Source organism: Vipera berus (assembly GCF_964194415.1).
Source record: "Vipera berus genome assembly, chromosome: 1".
Lineage (NCBI taxonomy): Eukaryota > Metazoa > Chordata > Lepidosauria > Squamata > Viperidae > Vipera > Vipera berus.
The window spans coordinates 72,486,165-72,505,679 of record NC_138202.1 but is presented as its reverse complement, the minus strand read 5'-3'; the positions used below and the strand labels follow the sequence as shown (position 1 = coordinate 72,505,679).

Sequence of the window (19,515 nt, the reverse complement as noted above, 5' to 3'; positions counted from 1 at the left end):
TAAACTACCATCTATCCCAGGGGTCGGCAACCTAAAAAAGTAAAAGAGCCACCGGGAACCGGTTCCATCACAAATTAAAAAAACTGGGAGCCGCGTGCGTGTGTCCATGCACGCGCACGCGCAAAAAACGTTTTGCGTGTGCGCAAAATGTTTTTTTGCGCATGCGCGGACGCACGCAGTCGCCATTTTTTTTAAAAAGTCAGATGGAACCGGTTCCCGGTTGCTCGACGGCGACGGCCCGTCTGCAAAGCTGCCGCTTTCGGCAGCTGTGCAGACGGGCCGCGGCAGCTTCCTCAAAGAACGACGCCGCGGCCCGTTCGCGCGGAGGTACGCGCGCACCTCTCCAAAGGTTTGGGGAGGTGCGCGCGCAGCTCTGCCCATTCGGGGAGGTGCGCGCGCACCTCTCGGAATGGGCCGCGGCGTCGCTCTTTCAGGAAGCTGCCGTGGCCCATCTGCAAAGCTGCCGCTTTCGGCAGCTTTGCAGACGGGCCGCGGCAGCTTCCTCAAAGAACGACGCCGCGGCCCGTTCGCACGGAGGTATGCGCGCACCTCTCCAAAGGTTTGGGGAGGTGCGCGCGCAGCTCCGCCCATTCGGGGAGGTGCGCGCGCACCTCTCCAAACAGGCGGTGCCACTCTCCATTTGGAGAGGTGCGCGCGCACCACTGCCCATTCGAAGAGGTGCGCGCGCACCGGGCGGCTGGGAGCCGCAGGAGACAGCTCAAAGAGCCGCATGCAGCTCCGGAGCCGCGGGTTGCCGACCTGTGATCTATCCAAACTTTGACACTTTAGGACAGATTGTAGCATGTTGAAGACATCTGAATTTTATGAAAATGTCTAGCAAGGGGACAAGGAGAGTTAGAAGAAGGAACACAATTTCTTTCATCTGTCTAATGTATAGCAAAAACAACACAAACATATGGCACCTTAGCAAATATAATATGGTGTAACATTTACTAGTTCACAGTCATATTTGTTAGGTGTTTAACTTGTATGTCAGGGGTGTATTATATACTTGCCATGCAAAAAAAAGCTCTTAATGCATTTGATTATCTCTATAGTAGTACACAATGCTTATACTCTAATGCGCATGTTAATGGACCAGAATACACTTTATGGTATTATTTTACAATAACTGATGTTATTTAATGTTGCAGAGATTTATTTATTATTTATTTATTTTTCACATTTCTAAACCAGTCATCTGCCTCAAAGAGCTGATTGGTGTACAAAACATCAAAATTAAAAAAAGTATATAAAAATTAAAATGTTAGAATTAAATTTTTAGAATTAAAATTATCTGTTTGCTTTCACATTATAAATATGAAAATATTTATAACAATATTGATGGGTGGTAGCTATATATACCTGATTGTTTATTCCCATTTCTTCAAGGAGGAAAATAGCTTGGTTTAGTATGAGACAATTATGGTTTCAGTTTCATAGGTGGGATAGGTGTGTAGGCAGATTATTTATAGAATGTGATAGCTTAAGAAAGGCTAAAACAAGTATTTTTATAATTAGTGGTCAGTTATCAGTGGTAAAATAAGCTAAATATTTCTGTAGAAATTGCCCTGCTACTTCCCAACACATGGTTACATTTTATGTTCCAGTGGGATGTTTTGCTATGTTTCCTGGGATGGGATGGGATGGTCTGGACTGGGTAGAGTAAGGCAGATTAGATCAACTAATAGGGATAGCTAGATTTGTGAATAATTACATATGTTTTTAACTCTTTTATTAATGCAATAATTTCCTACTGGACTTTAAATAAGCTTGTGAGTAGATATAATCTACTTTGAACTGCTCTTAAAAATAATCTTTTGTGGATTGTCTTCTGAAGAACAACTGCATTTAATAAATTCCTATTCTTGGTTATTGTTTATTTGTTTGGTTATTGTTTGTTATTCTGATGAGAAATATCAGTGGAACAGAGTGGATGAACGGATTTCAATCTTTTTTATCCACCTGTCTTTTCTGTTCAAAATTGCTGCCATGCCAACTGTGTTTTGGCTTGTGGTGATCAGGATAGGTATAATGTTTTAAGCCACGTAAAGCAACAAGTTCAAGTTCTTATTTAACTTGGTCTTAGCTAAATCACTGAGCGTAACCAACTTCATAAACCTTGTTTTATGAGGGAAGACATGGATAAGCATAATAATGTCAAAATATGTTGAATGCTCATTCATGGTTCTCAAATGAGAACATTTGTGTTCTCTTCACTAATTATGTTCCTTGCAATTAGTAGTTGCCTACAAGTTGCAGAATATAAAATAGGCTATCAATGTATGTCCACATTAGTGTATGGAAAGTCCATGTATTACCTTGTCGTGTTCTGTTTTTATTCTTTACTCTGTCTTCCTATTCCTACTATCTCTTGAGAATTTTCCTAGTTACTCTGGACTTATGACTTTGAATGGACATATTGAAATTGCAGCAAACCTCTGGAATGAGTTGCGATAGTTGTGATGGTCACCAGAAGCATTAGTTGCAAACTAAATCCCAGCAACAACAATCATTTTAGGAAAGATTTCTGACTTTTCAATTAGCAGTCTAAAAACAAGATATACTTTTAAAAAATAGAACCTGCTACAGGATATATTAAATGACCATTTTCATAGATGAAGATAGAGATTTGGGCCCACCATTCATCACTATCTCCTTCAGAGTAGCAAGATAAGAATGCACATTTTTGTTATGTGTCAGTGTTTGTTGAAATGTAGTGGTGCTGCGATCCTGGGTTACTACATATTTTAATAGGATTTATTGCTTAAAACCTGGGGTCACAGTTTCTGTTTTCCTTTGCAGTCTGTTCACAGCCATCCAAACCTGAGAATGGAGGTTACAAATGTCATCCAACGCCTTGCAAAGACCCACTGACATCTGACAGTGTCATAGAGTATTTCTGTGACAAAGGTTATGTATTGAAAGGAGATTACAAATATTTGACTTGCAAGAATGGCAAGTGGAATCCAGAATTGGAGGTTACCTGTAGACTTAGTCAAGGTCAGTATATCGTGAGTGAATATGCTCACTTTTGCTTTCTGCGTTGTTTATTTTTGTCCAGTGTTTTCAGATACTGACATAAAATCCTAGCTACACCTTAGGAAAGTATTGGCAAAGATTACCTCTAAAAATAAATCTTTATTTCAAACTTATTTCAGTTCTCTATCAATTTAGCTACCATATTTTTTACTTATAAATTTTATATAGCCACCTGTTCGCTCACAACAGCTCTAATCTAGGCGGCTTATAAGCAGTAAAAGTACAGTAAAACAAACAAAAACACACACACACACACACACGGCAACAACACACAGTGAAATGAGCCATTTGATGAGCTACACCGTGCAGTATATTCCCCATGTAATTCAGAAAACTATGAAGGTATGAAGACTTGACTCTTCCCCTAAACCCTGGGTTAGTGTGTGGTGACCCTCTTTTGGGAATTTGGGTGAATGAGAGTTCTATTTCTATTGCTGTCCTAGGATCTCGTCCAGAGTAGGTGGTGATATTAAATTGAATAAATTAAACTTGTATCTCTTTTTAGTAGGTTATGGTAGGTTTATTATTTTAATATATTTTATTTTATTTATTTATTATATGCCATTATTTATTATATATATGCCATTCATTCCAGAGTTGGATGGCTTCAGATTTTTCAAATTTGACAGATAAATGAAGCAAGTGCATAGCAATTAAACTGTGGAAGTACCGGTAGTTTAGAGGAAGGGATTTTTGAACCAACTTGATGGTTGCTTGCTGCAAGACAATGTTATTTGCCCCATCTTGACTCTCTTGAAAAGAATGTTCTCAAAAGTAACTTAACCATTGTCTCTTGCAAGATTTTCCATCAGTAAGATAAGAATTCCTTTCCCATGATATGAAGCAAAAAAAAGGAAGAAAATATTTGTCGTGTTGCTTTCATTGAATGGGGCACTGCAGCAGCAGTAGGAGAGGAGTAGATGTCTTTTAATAGAAATTTATGGGGAAAAACAAAATCCCTGAAGGCTAGATGAATGCTGAAGCTGAAATATTCATGTTCAGTGGAAAAACTAAGCTTTATTCAAAAATAAAACTTTTGACATTATAGGAATAATACCAATCTCCTTATTGTCAAGCTTTGACTTGACAATGGAATGTTCCCACATTCTGCCTATAATCATACAGTCATAGTCAGAATTATAATTCAGCTGCTTATTTTTCCCCCTTAAAAATTAAATAAATTTCAAAAATGTAATCTTGCATATATTCATTATAGTTTTGACTTGCATCCAAATGATTTTAAATTCAGTTAATCTAAAACAGAAAGCTTGGGAGTTATCAGACAGCCAAAACAGCCTGAGAGTTTAGTTGAAAGGAACATGATTTGACAGCTAGGTACAATCGCTCTGAGGATGTCTGTCTCTGAAAGTATTTGCAGCAGATTTTACCCAAACCAGGCTTCTCTGAGAAAAATACTGCCTATGCAAACAGCTTACTATCAGGACTGAGTTTATTCAGGAATCCTGTCTTACTTATAGGAAACAGCTGCTTCCTAAAGAGAAACCATTGACTGTTTTTGTTTGATTTTGTAGATAAAGGTTCTCCTCCAAGTGTAGGAGTATCCACTTTATCCATAGTGGCTACTACAGCAAGTTCAGTTGCTCTCATCCTTCTCTTAGTTGTATTGTTTGTCTTGCTACAACCAAAACTGAAGTCATTTCATCATAGCAGGTGAGTTCTTCAGAATTTTTGGGGGTCTCTTCAGTTAGAGAAGTGTGGGGGGTGGAGGTTGTTCTTGATGCTAAATAGAAGAGGCTATTATGACTAGTTGGGTATCAAATGAAGGCCAGCTGCTGGGGTTGATGCTGTTGCTCACTTTAGTAAACTGCTAGGATTAGAATGGTGTGTATACCAACTCAGTGTCCAGAGTAGTCTAAACCATGCAGATTTGCGGTCAGGGTTCTCATGCTATATGCTACAGTTGACTTAACTGCAGAATAACCTGAGAGATAGCACAAGAGATATGCCAACTGTACTGCAAATTGCTAAAAAATTAGAATAGATCCTAATGTTGATCATAGAAGCTATTTGGGAAGATGACCTAATCATCAGCTGCTTTGGATGGGCAGATGTTTATGCATGTAAATTGGATGGGGAACCTGTTCTGATGCTGCTAGGTCTTGGCATCTTCAGCTACACCAGTCAAAGATGAAGAATGCTAGAAGTTGTTTGGTAATGTCTAGAAAGTTTCAGAATCCCCACTCTTCATGTAAATGCTTATATGTATAGTATGGTGACAAGTGTCTCATTGACCCAAAGCCATGCATTTTTTTCCTGATTGTTCCTTACTATTTTCTTTCACGTTTTTCCTCCAATCTCTTTTTTCTGCTTCAGGAACTCATTCTGTTAGGCAAAGAATCCATTTATTTCCTTGGGAAAACTATTTTCATTTTGATCTTGAAGATAATAACCATGAATTCTATTGCAAAAGAATAACTGGATTCTGTGGTGTAATAACATACCTGGTCATATTCTGTTTTTTATTTCCACTATGGATAGATTTTTCAAAGTACATTGCTCTCAATGGATTCTAATTATCAAGGTCTCTTCTAGTAGAAACTACATAAGGCTTATTGGAGGGATTCAAAATATCCAAACATTGTCCAGGCTGCCTATATGGTCAGGGCAGGCACCACTATCAGAGTCACCTCTGTTACTCAAAAACCAGAAGAACCCCTAGCCTTCCTTCCATTCTTGAAGCTTGAAAAAAAGAGATCTGTGCATTGTTTGCTCCCTGCCTGCTTCAAAGTTCCAAGGCTGGGAGGAAGCTTGGAATTCCTTGAGCTCACAGACTGTTGTCAGTATGTTTACTCTGGCAAGCACAATGTGGAAAGTGCACTTCAGGGGAAGAGGGAGTTTTGTAAACAGGCTTAATTATTTAAAATGAACAGTTAACCTTATCATCACTGCTAATAGGTACTTTTGTAGTCCAGACTATTTGTATATTATTCTCTGAGATAAAGGAAAGAATTGTTTCCTGCAATCTAATTGTCTAATTTTTTAAACAATTGGTCAATATATCAAATAGTAGACACATACCGTAGTAGTTTTCCCTCTATTCTTATAATTGAAGCTGAAAAAAATGTGATTCAGGATAGAATATCTCTTAATGAAGAAGATAATGCAACTTCAAGATTGCATGCCCATCATATCCTACAAAAATTATTCCATGATTAAATTGTCAAAACTTTGTGTTGTTTTCTTTGGGTGGGTGGGTAAGACTATAGTAAGAGCACTACTTTGTTTCTTCATGGCTAATTCCCTTGGAAGGTATGCCCCATCTCTTCTGCCTTGTATGCTTTCTTAAGATAGTAATGAGAAGAGTAATATTTATGTTTAATCCAGGTAGTCTTTTCTCTCCCAGTGTCTTCCAGTCTTACATAAGAACCTATGAAATTTAGTCTGTTCCAAGATTTTGTGATCCAGTGGAATTGTTTATCCATAACTGCTTTAGATTCTCATGAGCTCACACTTGCAATATTAGTGATAGTCTCTAGCCAGCCTGCCTTATTCTGGCCTCTTTTATTTTCAAGTAATTTTTCAAGCATCAGGTTCTTTCCCAACAACTCTTACTTAACATGTTATATGGCAAAAATATTTATTTACCGTAGTCCTTCAAGTGTGCTAACTGATTCTGCTTCCATAATGTTGAATAATTTATTTTTCTTGCTGTCCAATGTTAGAGGATCCTGTACCTGCAGGAAAAAAATGCTAGGGTGATGATATCTAATGTCCTCTATTTTTCTAGCTCCACAGTTCAGTGACATTGTTTTTTTCTTCAGCCTTTTTGATCCTCCAGCTTTTATAGTCATATTAGAACTGATTTGACAGTAAGCAATTTTGTCTCTAAGGGACGCGGTGGCTCAGTGGGTTAGGACGCTGAGCTTGTCGATCAGAAGGTCGGCAGTTTGGCGGGTCGAATCCCGAGTGCCATGTAGCAGAGTGAGCACCTGTTACTCGTCCCAGCTTCTGCCAACCTAGCAGTTCGAAAGCACGTAAAAATGCAAGTAGAAAAATAGGGACCACTACTGTGGGAAGGTAACAGTGTTCCGTGCGCCTTTGGTGTCTAGTCATGCTAACCACATGACCACGGAGACGTCCTCGGACAAGCGCTGGCTCTTCGGCTTTGAAACGGAGATGAGCACCGGCCCCTAGAGTCGGAATCAACTAGCACACATGTGCAGGGGAACCTTTACCTTTTTACCTAATTTTGTCTCTATACTTTAAAAGTTTGTCTAGATTTGTCATAGTCTACTAGAAGCTGGTGCTCCTTTAATTATGATTACAGTAACCAATCCTGTGGATTTTCGACCCAGGAAGGCAGTATTTTGTTGCTGCTGCTTCACCTGTTTGCGTTAGGTGATCTTATACACTTGATATATTTTGGTATTTGTATCAGACTGGCCTTTTCATTCTGTTTCTAAAATTTTAGCAAGGAATTCGTTAAGCCTTCCTCACTTCTAATCATCAGGTTGTTTTACTTTGGTCTTTTTGAGGTTATCAATATTTCTTCCAGCAAATTTAATTCCAACTTACGTTTTCCAATCCAGTGCTTTTCATTTTATGTTCTTCATATTAATTAAATAGGGTAATAGTATACATTCTTAATATACTCCTCTCCCAATTTTAAACCCAATGTGGTGTTCTATATTTCATTTTAACTGATGCTTCCTAGATGTCATAAAATTCTCAACATATTCAGATAGAGTGGTCCAGCCCTTGTATTTAATGGCTATCTGCAATTTGCTGTAGTTTACATAAAAATATTAGTATAATCAATAAAACAAATATCAGTGGCTTCCAGGGGACTGTCTTGCCTTTTCAATTATACACCAAATGTGTGTAACACATGGAATTGTTTGGTAGTTGGAACATCTTTTGGCACTGTCACTTTTTGTTGTTTTAAATACAGATTCCTGTTTACCATTCTCTGGCCATAGCTATGTTTTCCATATGAACTGTCAGTAGTATTTTAACAATATCCTTGCAAGATATGAAACAGTTCTACAAGTATTTCATAAATTCCTGCAGCTTTGTTGATAGCAGTAATTTCTAGGGTCCATTTAACTTTATTTCCAGAAAAACGCCTGATTCTACACACATAAATCAAATGGCCCTGTCTGAAATAGACTTCTCTAAACTGTATGTGCTTTTCAGGTGTTGCCCAGTTTTGTGAAATGTGTTTGTTTGTAGGAAATTCAGATCAGTGTCTGGAGATGTTTATAGAGTTCTTTACAGTTTGGCAAGACATATAGGCTGCATATAGAAGTAGTGTTGCTAGTCAACCTAGCTGTTGTTAGGTAGCTGCTTGGTGCATAGAGCTTAGATAGAGCAAAGTATTTCTAATCATGAAGTCTCTGTAAGCAGAATTAGATCCGTGACTCACAGTTTACCTGGCAGACAATATCTGTCAAGTTAGCCCATAGTTCTGACTCCAGCAGAGATGGTTAATTTATAGAAATTGAACAGTTTATAAGGATGTAAAATAATAGATGCTTCCTTAATTGACTGTGGGCCCAGGATAGCATGAGGAAATTGATTATCAGTAAAGCCATTCTGTTTCTCTTTATTTAATACTAACTGTTCTGTACCAGCCTGCTACCGGCCCTGCAGAAAAGGCAGGGACAACCCCTTTTACAAGAAGGCAAGAGGCTGGAACTAAGCCTGCCAAATTTATGGACACAAAAGCAAACAGAACAAGACACGAACCATGAAACAGGAGCTATTCAAACGGTTGCCTTCAGCAAACCAGCCCTCCCACGCATTCCCCTTTTAAACAGTTCAGGCTTCTCTCTGCCTCCTTCCGAGGTGCCCCATTGCCTTCCTCTGTTTACTCCTGATTGACTGCCTCCTGCGTCGGGCGTCCTTGAACAGGGCCAGCTGTGGGTCATCTTCATCCACGCTGTCAGGCTCACACAGCTGGGTCTGCGTTGTAACCAGGTGGGAGGGGCCTGGCTGAGGGCTCTCATCAGCAAGCTCTCCAACACCCTCAGCAACCTCTCCAACACCCCCTCCTCCTCCTCTGAATCGTCCGACCCAACTGCCAAACCCACAGGCTGACCCTGAATCACAACACTAACATAATTTGCCACTGAAATGTAATATCATATCTAGCCTCTCTTCCTTAACTCATATTTTCATCTGCATCCGGTACCTTAGCCATAGTGCAATTATTATGAACTGTGAGATAGAAGTCTTGTAATTTCTGCCCCAGCTCATTTATGAACTTACTAGGTGGTGATAAATACATTTTTACAGGGTCTCTTATTTCCTCTTATTCCTATCTTACATTTTTGGGTTAAACATTACTAAGAAAATAAGAGATGCTTTTAGGATGAAATGTATTACACATTATATTGTTATATTTCCCCTTTTCTCAAGAAAAGAGAAGCAAGGTGTTCATTTGCCCATTATAAATCTGAAATATTCTAAGAGATTTTTGGCTCCCAGATTGGCCTGGCATTGCCATGGCACTGTAGTTAGTTTGACAAGATGGCAGCCATTTTTCCTCCAAAACCTAGAGCTGGTATGGGACAAATCTCACCATACATAGATAAAATTTTATCTTCCTGGGCTCAAAAATCCACAGGATTGGTTACTGTAACCATAATTAAAGAAGCACCAGCTTCTAGGGAGAGAGGCTATGACAAATCTAGACAAACGTTTGAAGTATAGAGTCATCACACTGCCAACAAAATTGTCTACTGCAAAAGCCAGTCCTAATGTATGTCTGTAACGATCCCTACCTGTTTCTGAAAGCTTTAACCTGGAAAAAAGGTTGTGTCTTCTCATGCTCACCAGCTACTAGAGACATATTAACCAGGAAAGCACTTTAAAACCTAATACTGTCTGTGAGGGAAAAACTATAATGAAACAATAGAAAGTTCTGAAGTAACACATTCAACAAATTTAACATAATGTTAAATAGAGTGCACATGGAAGCATATATTAGGGATATATCAGTCTTAATTGGAATGAAGAGCCTAGCTCCTCAGTTTTAAACAAGAAGGGTTCACCTCAGCATAATTTTTGTTCAGGAATTTTAATTCTAGTTAACAGCAATTTCATAAGCACTTCCACGTTAAGAGGGATACTTTGTGTTGCTCATTAAAGAATTGGCTTACCTCATTGAAAATAATCCCAAGGTCAACCATATCCTGATCTAGCTTAGGCTTATTAAAGCCTTCTTCCATTTAATGTCCTATAGATACTTTGGGGGTTTTGTGTATATGTGCTTCAAATCAGTATTGACTTTGGTGGCTACCTGGATAAGTGCCTGCAGTTTTCTTGGTGAGTTTTCAGGCTTTTGCCTTTCTTTCTTCCTAGGATTAAGAGAGAGTGATCGGCATAAAGTCATCCAGCTTGTGCCTTCATGTCGGACTAGAACTCACAGTCTCCCAGTTTCTAGCCTAGTACCTTAACCACTACACCAAACTGGCTCTCACATTGCAGTTCACTAAATATCTGATGGCTAGGCTAGCTTGCAGTGAGAATTCTAAAAAATTGCAGTCCTAAGACATTTGGAGAAAACCAGAGTGCAGACGTAGTTTATTACTAGTACCTTTACCTCTGAAACAACAGTGAAACAAATAGGTTTGCTAATCCAGTACATTTATTGTTCCATAAAATGCTGCTTATGTCATTGTGCCTAAATATTTCTTTGAATTCCAAACACAGGCGTGATCAAGGTGTTTCTGGGGACCAGGTTTCTATTATGGTGGATGGAGTTCAGGTAGCTTTGCCATCTTATGAAGAAGCTGTCTATGGCAGTGCTGGAAACTGCATACCATCCTCAGATACACGAATACAGATCGTCCTTTCAGAAGGAGCTGGACAGAGTGAGGCAAGGGAAATGCAACAGCCGCCTCCAGACCAAGTGGGTCCCAGTGGTTTTATTAGGGAGGATGAAACCCCTGGACACTCTGTATTGTGTGAAGCTGGAAGCTCTCACCACTCAGAAACAGTTCTAGTGCATCAGGCGACCACGTCTTCCTGGGTGGCTGGCACATCTAGTAGTAAATCTGGACAGAAAGAGACTTCGGACTCAGAAAATAGTGATGTACAAAGCCTGTTATCGCTTGCTTCCTCAGAGGAGTACATGGATGGTAAGTAATGTGAAATAAGTCTTGAATCTGGATTTCTATAACAGGAATAAAAATGTCTAACTCCTACAAGCTCCATTTATTCCTTTAATCAAGAAATTGCAAAAAGTAGCATAGTCTTCAGAAAAAAGAAAGAAAAAAAACCCTGTTCCAGAACCTTTTTGTTATCCGTCACCTATCTTTCCAATTTATATAACCACCCATCTCAATATATATGACTGGGTGACTCACAGTTAAAAAGAGCATAAAAACACCAAAACAACGCAGCAATTTAAAACAATATATAACCATGTATAAACCATACAAGAAAATTCATAGCTGAAGTAGTCACATCTGACCATAACTGCCAATGAAGCCATGGCACAGGCTGTACCACACTCCCGGGTCCTTATGTACATTGGCAAAACCTTTCAGAACCTTGTGAAAAGCTAGCAGAAGCCACACAGGTTGTGTTTGGAGTAGTGCAACCCTAGTCAGGACAAGAGGTGGAAAGTCCCCAGAGCCAGGAGGCCCTAAGATCCTGGCCCCAAGACCCCAAACCACTCAATTTTGCTTGGATTGAGCTGAAGCCTGTTGCTCCCCATCCAAACCCCCAGAGTTTCCAGACATTGAGACAGGACCCCCCATAATGTCATTTGCTTGACCTGGGGTACCCCATATCATTGGATAATCTCATCCATTGGCTTCATGTACAGTAGATGTTAAACAGCAGTGGAGAAAGTACCAGGCCCTGTGGTACCCCATACAGCACTCTCCTTTCTCACATATTTTCCCTAACAACTCCATAGGATCGCCCATTAATAGATTAAATTGCAATTTTCTGTGCATTTTGCAAAAGTATACAAACCAAACAAAAAAAATCCTAGTCTTGCCTTCAGGATTTAGTAATAACAGGGTTCTAAAGTTGCATAATTTATTTCAGCCATAGTCTTTATTTATTCTGGTATAGAAGTTTGGATTTCATGCGTTTTAAACTCATGAATACTTTTTTACCTATTGAAAAAGGCAGCTTAGGCCTTCCTCCCTTACTTTCTGCAGTGCTTCTACATTACTGGGTGTTTCCTGACCACTGAGCTGTTTATGGTTGAGCTGGACAGTTTCTCTTCAAGCTGGCCACAAAAACCTGCGGTCACCTGTCACCTCAGTTGTGCCCTTTTTCTTCCCTGGTGCATTTTATTTTTAAAATGAGGAGGGAAACAGTTTGTTTTTTAAAAAAATCAGCCAGCTGCTGTAGTAAGAGAGTGGCAAAGCCACCCCATAGAATGACTGGAGATGTGTGGATGATGGTGGCATTGTACTATACCTCCAGGACGGAAGGAATGAGAAGGCATCCCAGGAGATGACAGAAGGGGGAAGTTCTTCCAGTGGAAATTTGTCTGCTCTACAGCGCCAGATGACATAGTGCATAATTATTTTACAGTATTTTCTCTAGGCCAGGAGTTCAAGTGACACAGGGCAAAGTCAGTCCCTGACTGGTACAGTTCTCCCTATTAGAAGGAGCCTTAGTCTGATCCCAAGATTAGGAAGAATAAATAAAGTCTGTTCTCTTGTCTGAGCCAATCCAAAGAAACTCTTATTATTAGAATCTAAGGCTTTTATAAGGAAAAGGCTTTGCAAAAACACAGCCAGTGTAAGTTTTAAAGAATGCCAAGCTTTTATAGAAACTTGGCTGGTTAAATAAGAACTTTTGTAAATCAAATGGGACTTCTTAGACTCTATCAGGGCTGCGCTGAGTTGTCTTTGAAACCTGGAATCTAATAGAAAGGTTATCTAACATTCTTTTCTCTCTTCCCCCCCACCCTCCAGATATTCCATTGTTGAAAGAAGCATGAGAATTACAAGATTCATCAAGTCTACACTCTTTAGTTTTCGGAATGATGAGCGCTTCATGCTGGCTTTACCTTCCCTGAAGTGCTGCACCCTGAATATTTCCAGAAAATATCCCTTAGTTGAAGATCCAAAGGATGCCACCAAGACACCACCTTCAGTAGTGCATCAGTGGGGTGCACCAGTGCCAGCTATCTTCTCCATCTCATTCTATAAGCATTAAAGGAGGGTTTTAGAGACTCAGGTTCCTCCAGCCTCTCCTCTTTCCCAGATAGATGGTTTTGAGTACAGTCTCTGGAGAGTTGCCATTTACTTGTGCCTTGCTCCTTGTCACACTGGCTCACTGCAATTTCTCATAGGCCTTGCTAGCTTCTGGACATTTCAAAAAGCAGGGTCAAACCACAGCTTGCTTTGTTTGGTGCAGATGGTTTTGTGCTATTTATTTACTACATTGTGAAGGCAAGAAGAATGCCTGGAGATGGCCTGAGTGGGAGGGAGTTTATAAAAGTCACACATACTGGTTATAAGACCTCAGGTGTTGAAAACTGTACACTCCATAAGGTAACTGCACATCAACACATTAACAAGCAGTGCTGGCTGTGTTAAAGGGAATCGCTACTGGCCACTTTAGAAAAAATAGCTTAGGCTGCTACTTGTGTTTTGTTTTCCTCAAGGGTGAAATGACTCTCGTATATTTGCATTCATTTTTTCATTCCACCACACCCACTAGGACATTCTTATCTCTCTGAACATGCTGTGGCATACATTGAGGGCTGCAGAAAGCTTTGGGAAATTCCCCTATATGTAGCCAGATTTAAGAGCACTTGCATGGCTAAGTCCATGTCCTCATCCTATCAGCAATACTGTGGCCGTATTACAGCTGATCCAAAGCCTTCCATCTTTGAGTAAATGGTTTAGTCTCTTTCAGATATCAATTGAATGTCAGTTTGTTGTGTTTGAGTAGCATTATCACCTGTCACTTGCATTTCTGTGTCAGCTCACCACAGAGTAATTTTGGCATTGCTACTTTATTTTGTTGCTGTGGTTGATTTCTGTCCTTGTGGAGGTATTGCCAGGGCCTGCATTTTGTTCAGCTAGCAACTGTTAATTTAAAGTATTGATCATGGTTAGCAAGTATTTAGCTTTTGAAATTGGTACGTCCAATTGCCTTGAATGAATTAGTGATAGTCTGCCTTAAAAAAGAGCCATGCTGCTGTTTGTCCAGATGCAAGATCCTCCCTTCCTCAACATGCTTTATTTTTTGTGTTGCCTTCTGCATGCTTCTTCCACTTGGAAACTTCTTACTATGCAGGGAACATGCTTGTTTACCTCACATCTTCTCGCACAAGTCTGCTTTTGCTCTTGTTTTTCTAGCTGTCTGTGAACGTTTCTTGATGACTTTATGGAAGTATTGATTCCGTAGCTTTTCTTCAAGTGAACCTCCCAAATCAAGACTTTTTGTGTTATTTCCCAAAGATTTGTACAATAGAAGTAAGCAGCTTAAGTACCAGTTCTCCATCTTGTCCCAGCCCTGAGGACATGCCAACTGTAGGCATAAAGAACTTGGAATGAGAAACAGCTTTTGCCTCTTTGGATGGCTGCCCGTAATCCCTGACTTTAGGTGGCCTGCACAAGCTCAGAACTATGAGTATTCCTGTGAATATTCAGTAAAATTTAGTATTGAAACCAAATACTCAGAAAACCACAGCTTGCATTTTATCAAATAATAAAGGTAAAATCTCTGACCTTTGTGAATATATTCCTGCAAATTTGTAGGGTAATGTATATGGCAGTCTTAAAGTGTATAATAGAATTTGCTGTGGCAATGTGACACAACTTTAGAACTCTGCATGGTTTTTTTTTATCCTTCAGGATGTGCAGAATTACTGAGTAAACCAATAATTTGCTTGAAAAAGGCAAACAATGAAAAAGGCAAACAATTCTGGATTTTCTTGGGGCCTGATACTGGAATCAATATATATTGCCTTGGCTTTGATTCTGCTCTCTTGTAAGTGAATGGATACAGACTAAATATATATATATATATACATCTCATTACATTGAAGATGTTTCAATAACAGTAAGTGAATGTGTAGGAAGATCTAGCCATAACCAATACCATACAGGGGCTAATAAGGCTGTGCAAATCCATTGAAAGAGCTGCTTCCAGATACAAGGCTATGTATAAAACACCTCTTCCTCAATCAATCAACAATCTTTTTCCCAAGTTTGTGCTGCTGCGTCCAGCTATCTCTACTTGGTTTTCCCCTATAGCTACTTTAGTGAAAAGAGGAGCTTTGATTGAGATCCCACAAAGCTAGAAGCACCTCTTTTGAAGGAGTTTTACCATCCTAATGGCTAGGGGTATATAATTTCCTGAACCAAATAACCACAATAATGTTTATCATGCTCTATAGACCTAGCTATTGTGGTTTATACAGTAAATGTTGGTGAATGATTTATCATGGTCTGTGAACACAGCCAATTATCTTATTTGGTAAGATTAAGTAACTCTGGCTTAGTGCAGTGGTAAATATTTTGGTTGAGATGGAGATGTCTCAAAGCATAGAGGGACATTAATACTGGTTTATTTCTGGACTCATATGACTGGATTAGTCTTGAATATGAGCTTCTTTCTCACTCAGCTGTGCAGTTCTTATACCATTGCATTTTATGTAAGAACTTTGAACTAACATATTTTCATGCCATCAAGCAAAATTTATAATCCTATGTTTCCATTCAAAAGAAGGGTTTTGGTGGAGCAGATCATATTGTCAACTTGGATGCCAATGGGAACCACACAAGCAAGACATGAAAGCATAGGCATCCTCCCTTTTTAAATATGTAGCCAGCATGTTCTGTGTATTGCATCCGTATGTCTCTGGAAACCTTTAGTATAGATAATCTTTATAAGGGATTTGGGTCTTAATATTTTACCTTGAATAATTTATAGCTGGATCTTGTGGTGTTTTTTTTCAGGGCAAGAAATAGCTTTCCTTTGTAGAAAACTGAATTTTGAAGATCAACAATAAAAATGCCATCTTCAAAATTATAAGTTTCTTTTCCCTTTATAAAATCTAATATTCTCAGGTTCTTGATTTGATTGGCAAATTCATATAAAGCAAAGATACCAATAGTTGTTAAAGTATATGCTGCGGTATCTCTTAAGATGTAAATGAATAGAATATTTTTTTAATTGACATTAAAGTTTTGACGCATCAAAGAGCATTAACGTAGGTTGGAAGGGCTGCTTCTCCAATACTGTGTAGTTCTTAGGTGCCTAATTATTCATTTAACTTTTTGCAGCCTTTTTATACGGAGAGCTAGATGCTGCAAGAGCACACTTTGTGCCTTGCAGGAATAAAATGTTCTGGTTTTTAAAATGTAAGTGTTTTCTGAAACTTGAGTCTCCTGGTTAATCTTGTTCTTCTGATGAATGAATGCTTGCCATTCCACCCCCCCCCCCCCCATTTTATTACAAATCCTGGTTGGTAGAAGAACCCATGAAACTGCCTTAAAGTGACTTGAATTGGTCTGTTTAGTTCAACATATTTTTGTTGTTATGAAGGTTTTTTTTCATTCCAGTAGTTATCATTGGATAACTATGGATCTTATGTCAACTGTAGAAATTAACCATAGGACAATTTTTTTTCTTCCACTGAGAAAAGTTATTTCCTTATTCTTCCATCTACATGCTAAAAACAAAACATTTAAATTAAAATGCAGTGCTGCTTTTCTGTGGTAAATACGTATCAAGTGGATTGATGCGCACTATAGAAAGCTGCCATTTAACAATCCCATTTTTCTCCTGTATTAATGATTAGTATAAAATCAGTATCAAAACAGCTACCGCTCTTACTACTATTGCAAGACTAGATGTGGAGAGGACAAATCTTTCCCAGTATTTCCTTTTTTGAAGGAAAAGCTGAAGCTTGAGAATCTATGCCTATTAAAATAAACAGAACTATCAAGTTCCTTGTTTATTTTCTTACCCTTGCTTTTGAAGTATCATAGAAAATAAGAAGTGGGGTAAGAGGTTTGATTGAGAATGAATCTGCTTTTGTGTTTTAATATTTTAAAAACTGCACGTTTAAGGCATGAATGCAGTAAGAAAAAAAATATACAGGTAATCCTTGAATTATGAATCTAATAGAGCCTGCCAATTACATTCGTAACCCGAGGATTCATTAATTATATCATGTTGAATGGATGAGCCCCCTTCCTGCTTTGTCCAATGCATTTGTTAAATGAATGTGCAGGTCATTAAGTGCACGTGAGGTATCTCAGGGAGGGAAAGACCATTGTGGGGGGGGGGCTAGTGCTGGATCAGGCCACCTGCTTTCAGCCATCAAAGGGTTCCCTGTGAGATATCTGATGCTCTGTTTACAACCCCTTGGAGTCCCTTTAGTTCCTTGGGCCTTTTCTGTATCAACCCCATATCACCAATCACTCCATTTTAGAAGATCTCCAGAGTTCCAGAACAGGCTGACCCACGTGGCAGAAAAGCAGCCATCTTTTTCTCAGATGCTGGTGAAGCTGTTTCCTTAGATCTTGCGTTCTTACAGACACATTTTTGCACAGAGGATGGAATCATCTGTAAGAACGCAAGAACTAAGGAAAACGGCTTCACCAGCATCTGAGTAAAAGATGGCCACTTTTCTGCCACGAGGTCAGTGTCCCTGTAGGCCTCGTTTGGTCCTGGCCCGGGTGGCACTGCAGGCAGCACCTGCGTGCTGCTGGGTGGCTGGTTTGAATGAGCGACTTCAGGGATTGTGGTGTGAAAGCAGCAGCAGTCAATCAACGTGGGGCATTTTTCGCGGTGTTTTGGCTGGACGAGGAGGCGGGACCAACGGGCGATTGGGCAGCTGGCTAGGGCGGCAGCGAGAGAGCTGAGCTGATGTCAGAGACACCTGAGCCCCTCACAGAGAACCAGTCATTGCAGCTGCCGGATGCCATGCCTGAGAGCCCTACACAGCGCATGCTCACCACCTGTGGTGAACCCACACGGACCTCGCCAATTACCACCATAGTGAGATGGAGAGCTTGGTACACAGGTCACTCTGCATACGCTGGGTGCACCCTTGGAGAGATCGGGTGAGCAGGGTGGTGCCTGCGGGCCACGAGGAAGAGAACTGTCCCATGGGGCACCCATCTGCTACTGCCAGGTCAATGCACCTGCCGGCTGCATCTAGGAGTCCTGCGCTGCCTATGCTTGCTCACCACCTGCAGTGCCTTGGGTGCTGGAGGGTGAGGCCACTCCCTGGCGGCGGTGGACAGCCGTGCCAAGCTGTCCATCTCTCCATCTCCATAGCAGCAATTGGCAAGGTCCACGTGGGGTGGGGTGGAGCAAGTGGAATCCAGTGGACTAGCAAAGCAGGAGACCTGGCAGGGCAGCACAGGTGGGGAGAAATAGGCAGGAGGCATGTTGCAGCCTGTCTGCAGTTGGTCATAAGGGAGAACGACTGCTATGATGCTGCAACATACGTAACTTTGGGACCAATTTGTAAGTACTTTTTGGGGGGAGGGGCTCATAACTGAACAGTCGCTAAGTGAACTGTCATAACTCGAGGAATGCCTGTATAGAGGAAAGTATAGAAAACAATACTAGATGCTTCAGGGCAGGCTACACCTTTTAAGCATTCTTCTGAGTCTGCTTCCCAGAAAACTTTAAAACAACACTGGAGCACTTTTAAGCTTGTAAGCCGCCCTGAGTCTTCGGAGAAGGGCGGGATATAAATGGAATTAAAAAAATAATTTAAAAAAATGATTCAGATTTTACCTACTTGTAAGTAAATGAATTATAATCACTTCCTGCTATTTGTGGCAGATGTGAGGGGTCTGCAAGTCTTATTTCCTGATTAAAATGTTACATCAGTGTCAGCAGCCCTCATGCACTGGATGCATGGGCAGCTTGATCTGCAGCTTGAAAAAAATCTTGCACAATCAATTAGTAGTTTCCACTTCCTTGCTTTTTTTAGTTTCCAGTCATGTCAGTACTATTTCAGTTTTCCTTCTTTTTTTTTGCTATCTGTAATGTTTACTCATTTCAAGTATACTAACACAAGAATAACCATGATATTAATTAAAATATTTACAAGGGGTATGTGTATGGAAAGTGGTTCCAGAACCAAAGATGTTTTTGTTAATTGTGCTAGGTTGAGTAATAATGCATACACAGTTGTGGTATGTGATCCTATATCCTCATTATTGTGAGGTGAGAGTGTCTACAGTGCAAAAAAAAATAGTACTACTGTGTCCTTGTATTGTTTTCAAATATAATGTACCCATACAATTTTCAGACATTGCTTTAGAAGCGTAGAAAAAGGCCACATCTAACTCATACTTTACATGACAGAACGTAACTGGATTTGCAATAATTATTGCATTGTATGCCAGTAAATACACAGACATAAACTAATCATCTCTGGTCAACCTCAGGTCCCAGGGCTTGTGTTCTGCAAATCCCATGGCATTTTCTTAACATTTTAATGTTAACTACTGTATACAGCAGATGCAATTGCAATGCTGTGAATCAGGTTTCAGT

The 19,515-nt window shown here is 39.9% G+C and overlaps 1 protein-coding gene across 3 annotated transcripts in view; it reads left to right on the top strand.

The window, feature by feature from the left end:
• The window catches only part of SUSD6 (sushi domain containing 6), a 68,920-nt gene extending 50,195 nt beyond the window's left edge, over positions 1 to 18,725 (top strand). For all 3 annotated transcript variants that reach the window (XM_081315616.1, XM_081315617.1, XM_081315615.1), the window contains exons 3-6: positions 2,806 to 3,003; positions 4,575 to 4,713; positions 10,720 to 11,147; positions 12,951 to 18,725. In XM_081315616.1, the coding sequence (XP_081171742.1) occupies positions 2,806 to 3,003; positions 4,575 to 4,713; positions 10,720 to 11,147; positions 12,951 to 12,976 (791 nt within the window). In that variant the 3' untranslated portion in view covers positions 12,977 to 18,725. The remainder of the gene's footprint in view (positions 1 to 2,805; positions 3,004 to 4,574; positions 4,714 to 10,719; positions 11,148 to 12,950) is intronic.
• The last annotated feature ends 790 nt before the right edge of the window (positions 18,726 to 19,515 follow it).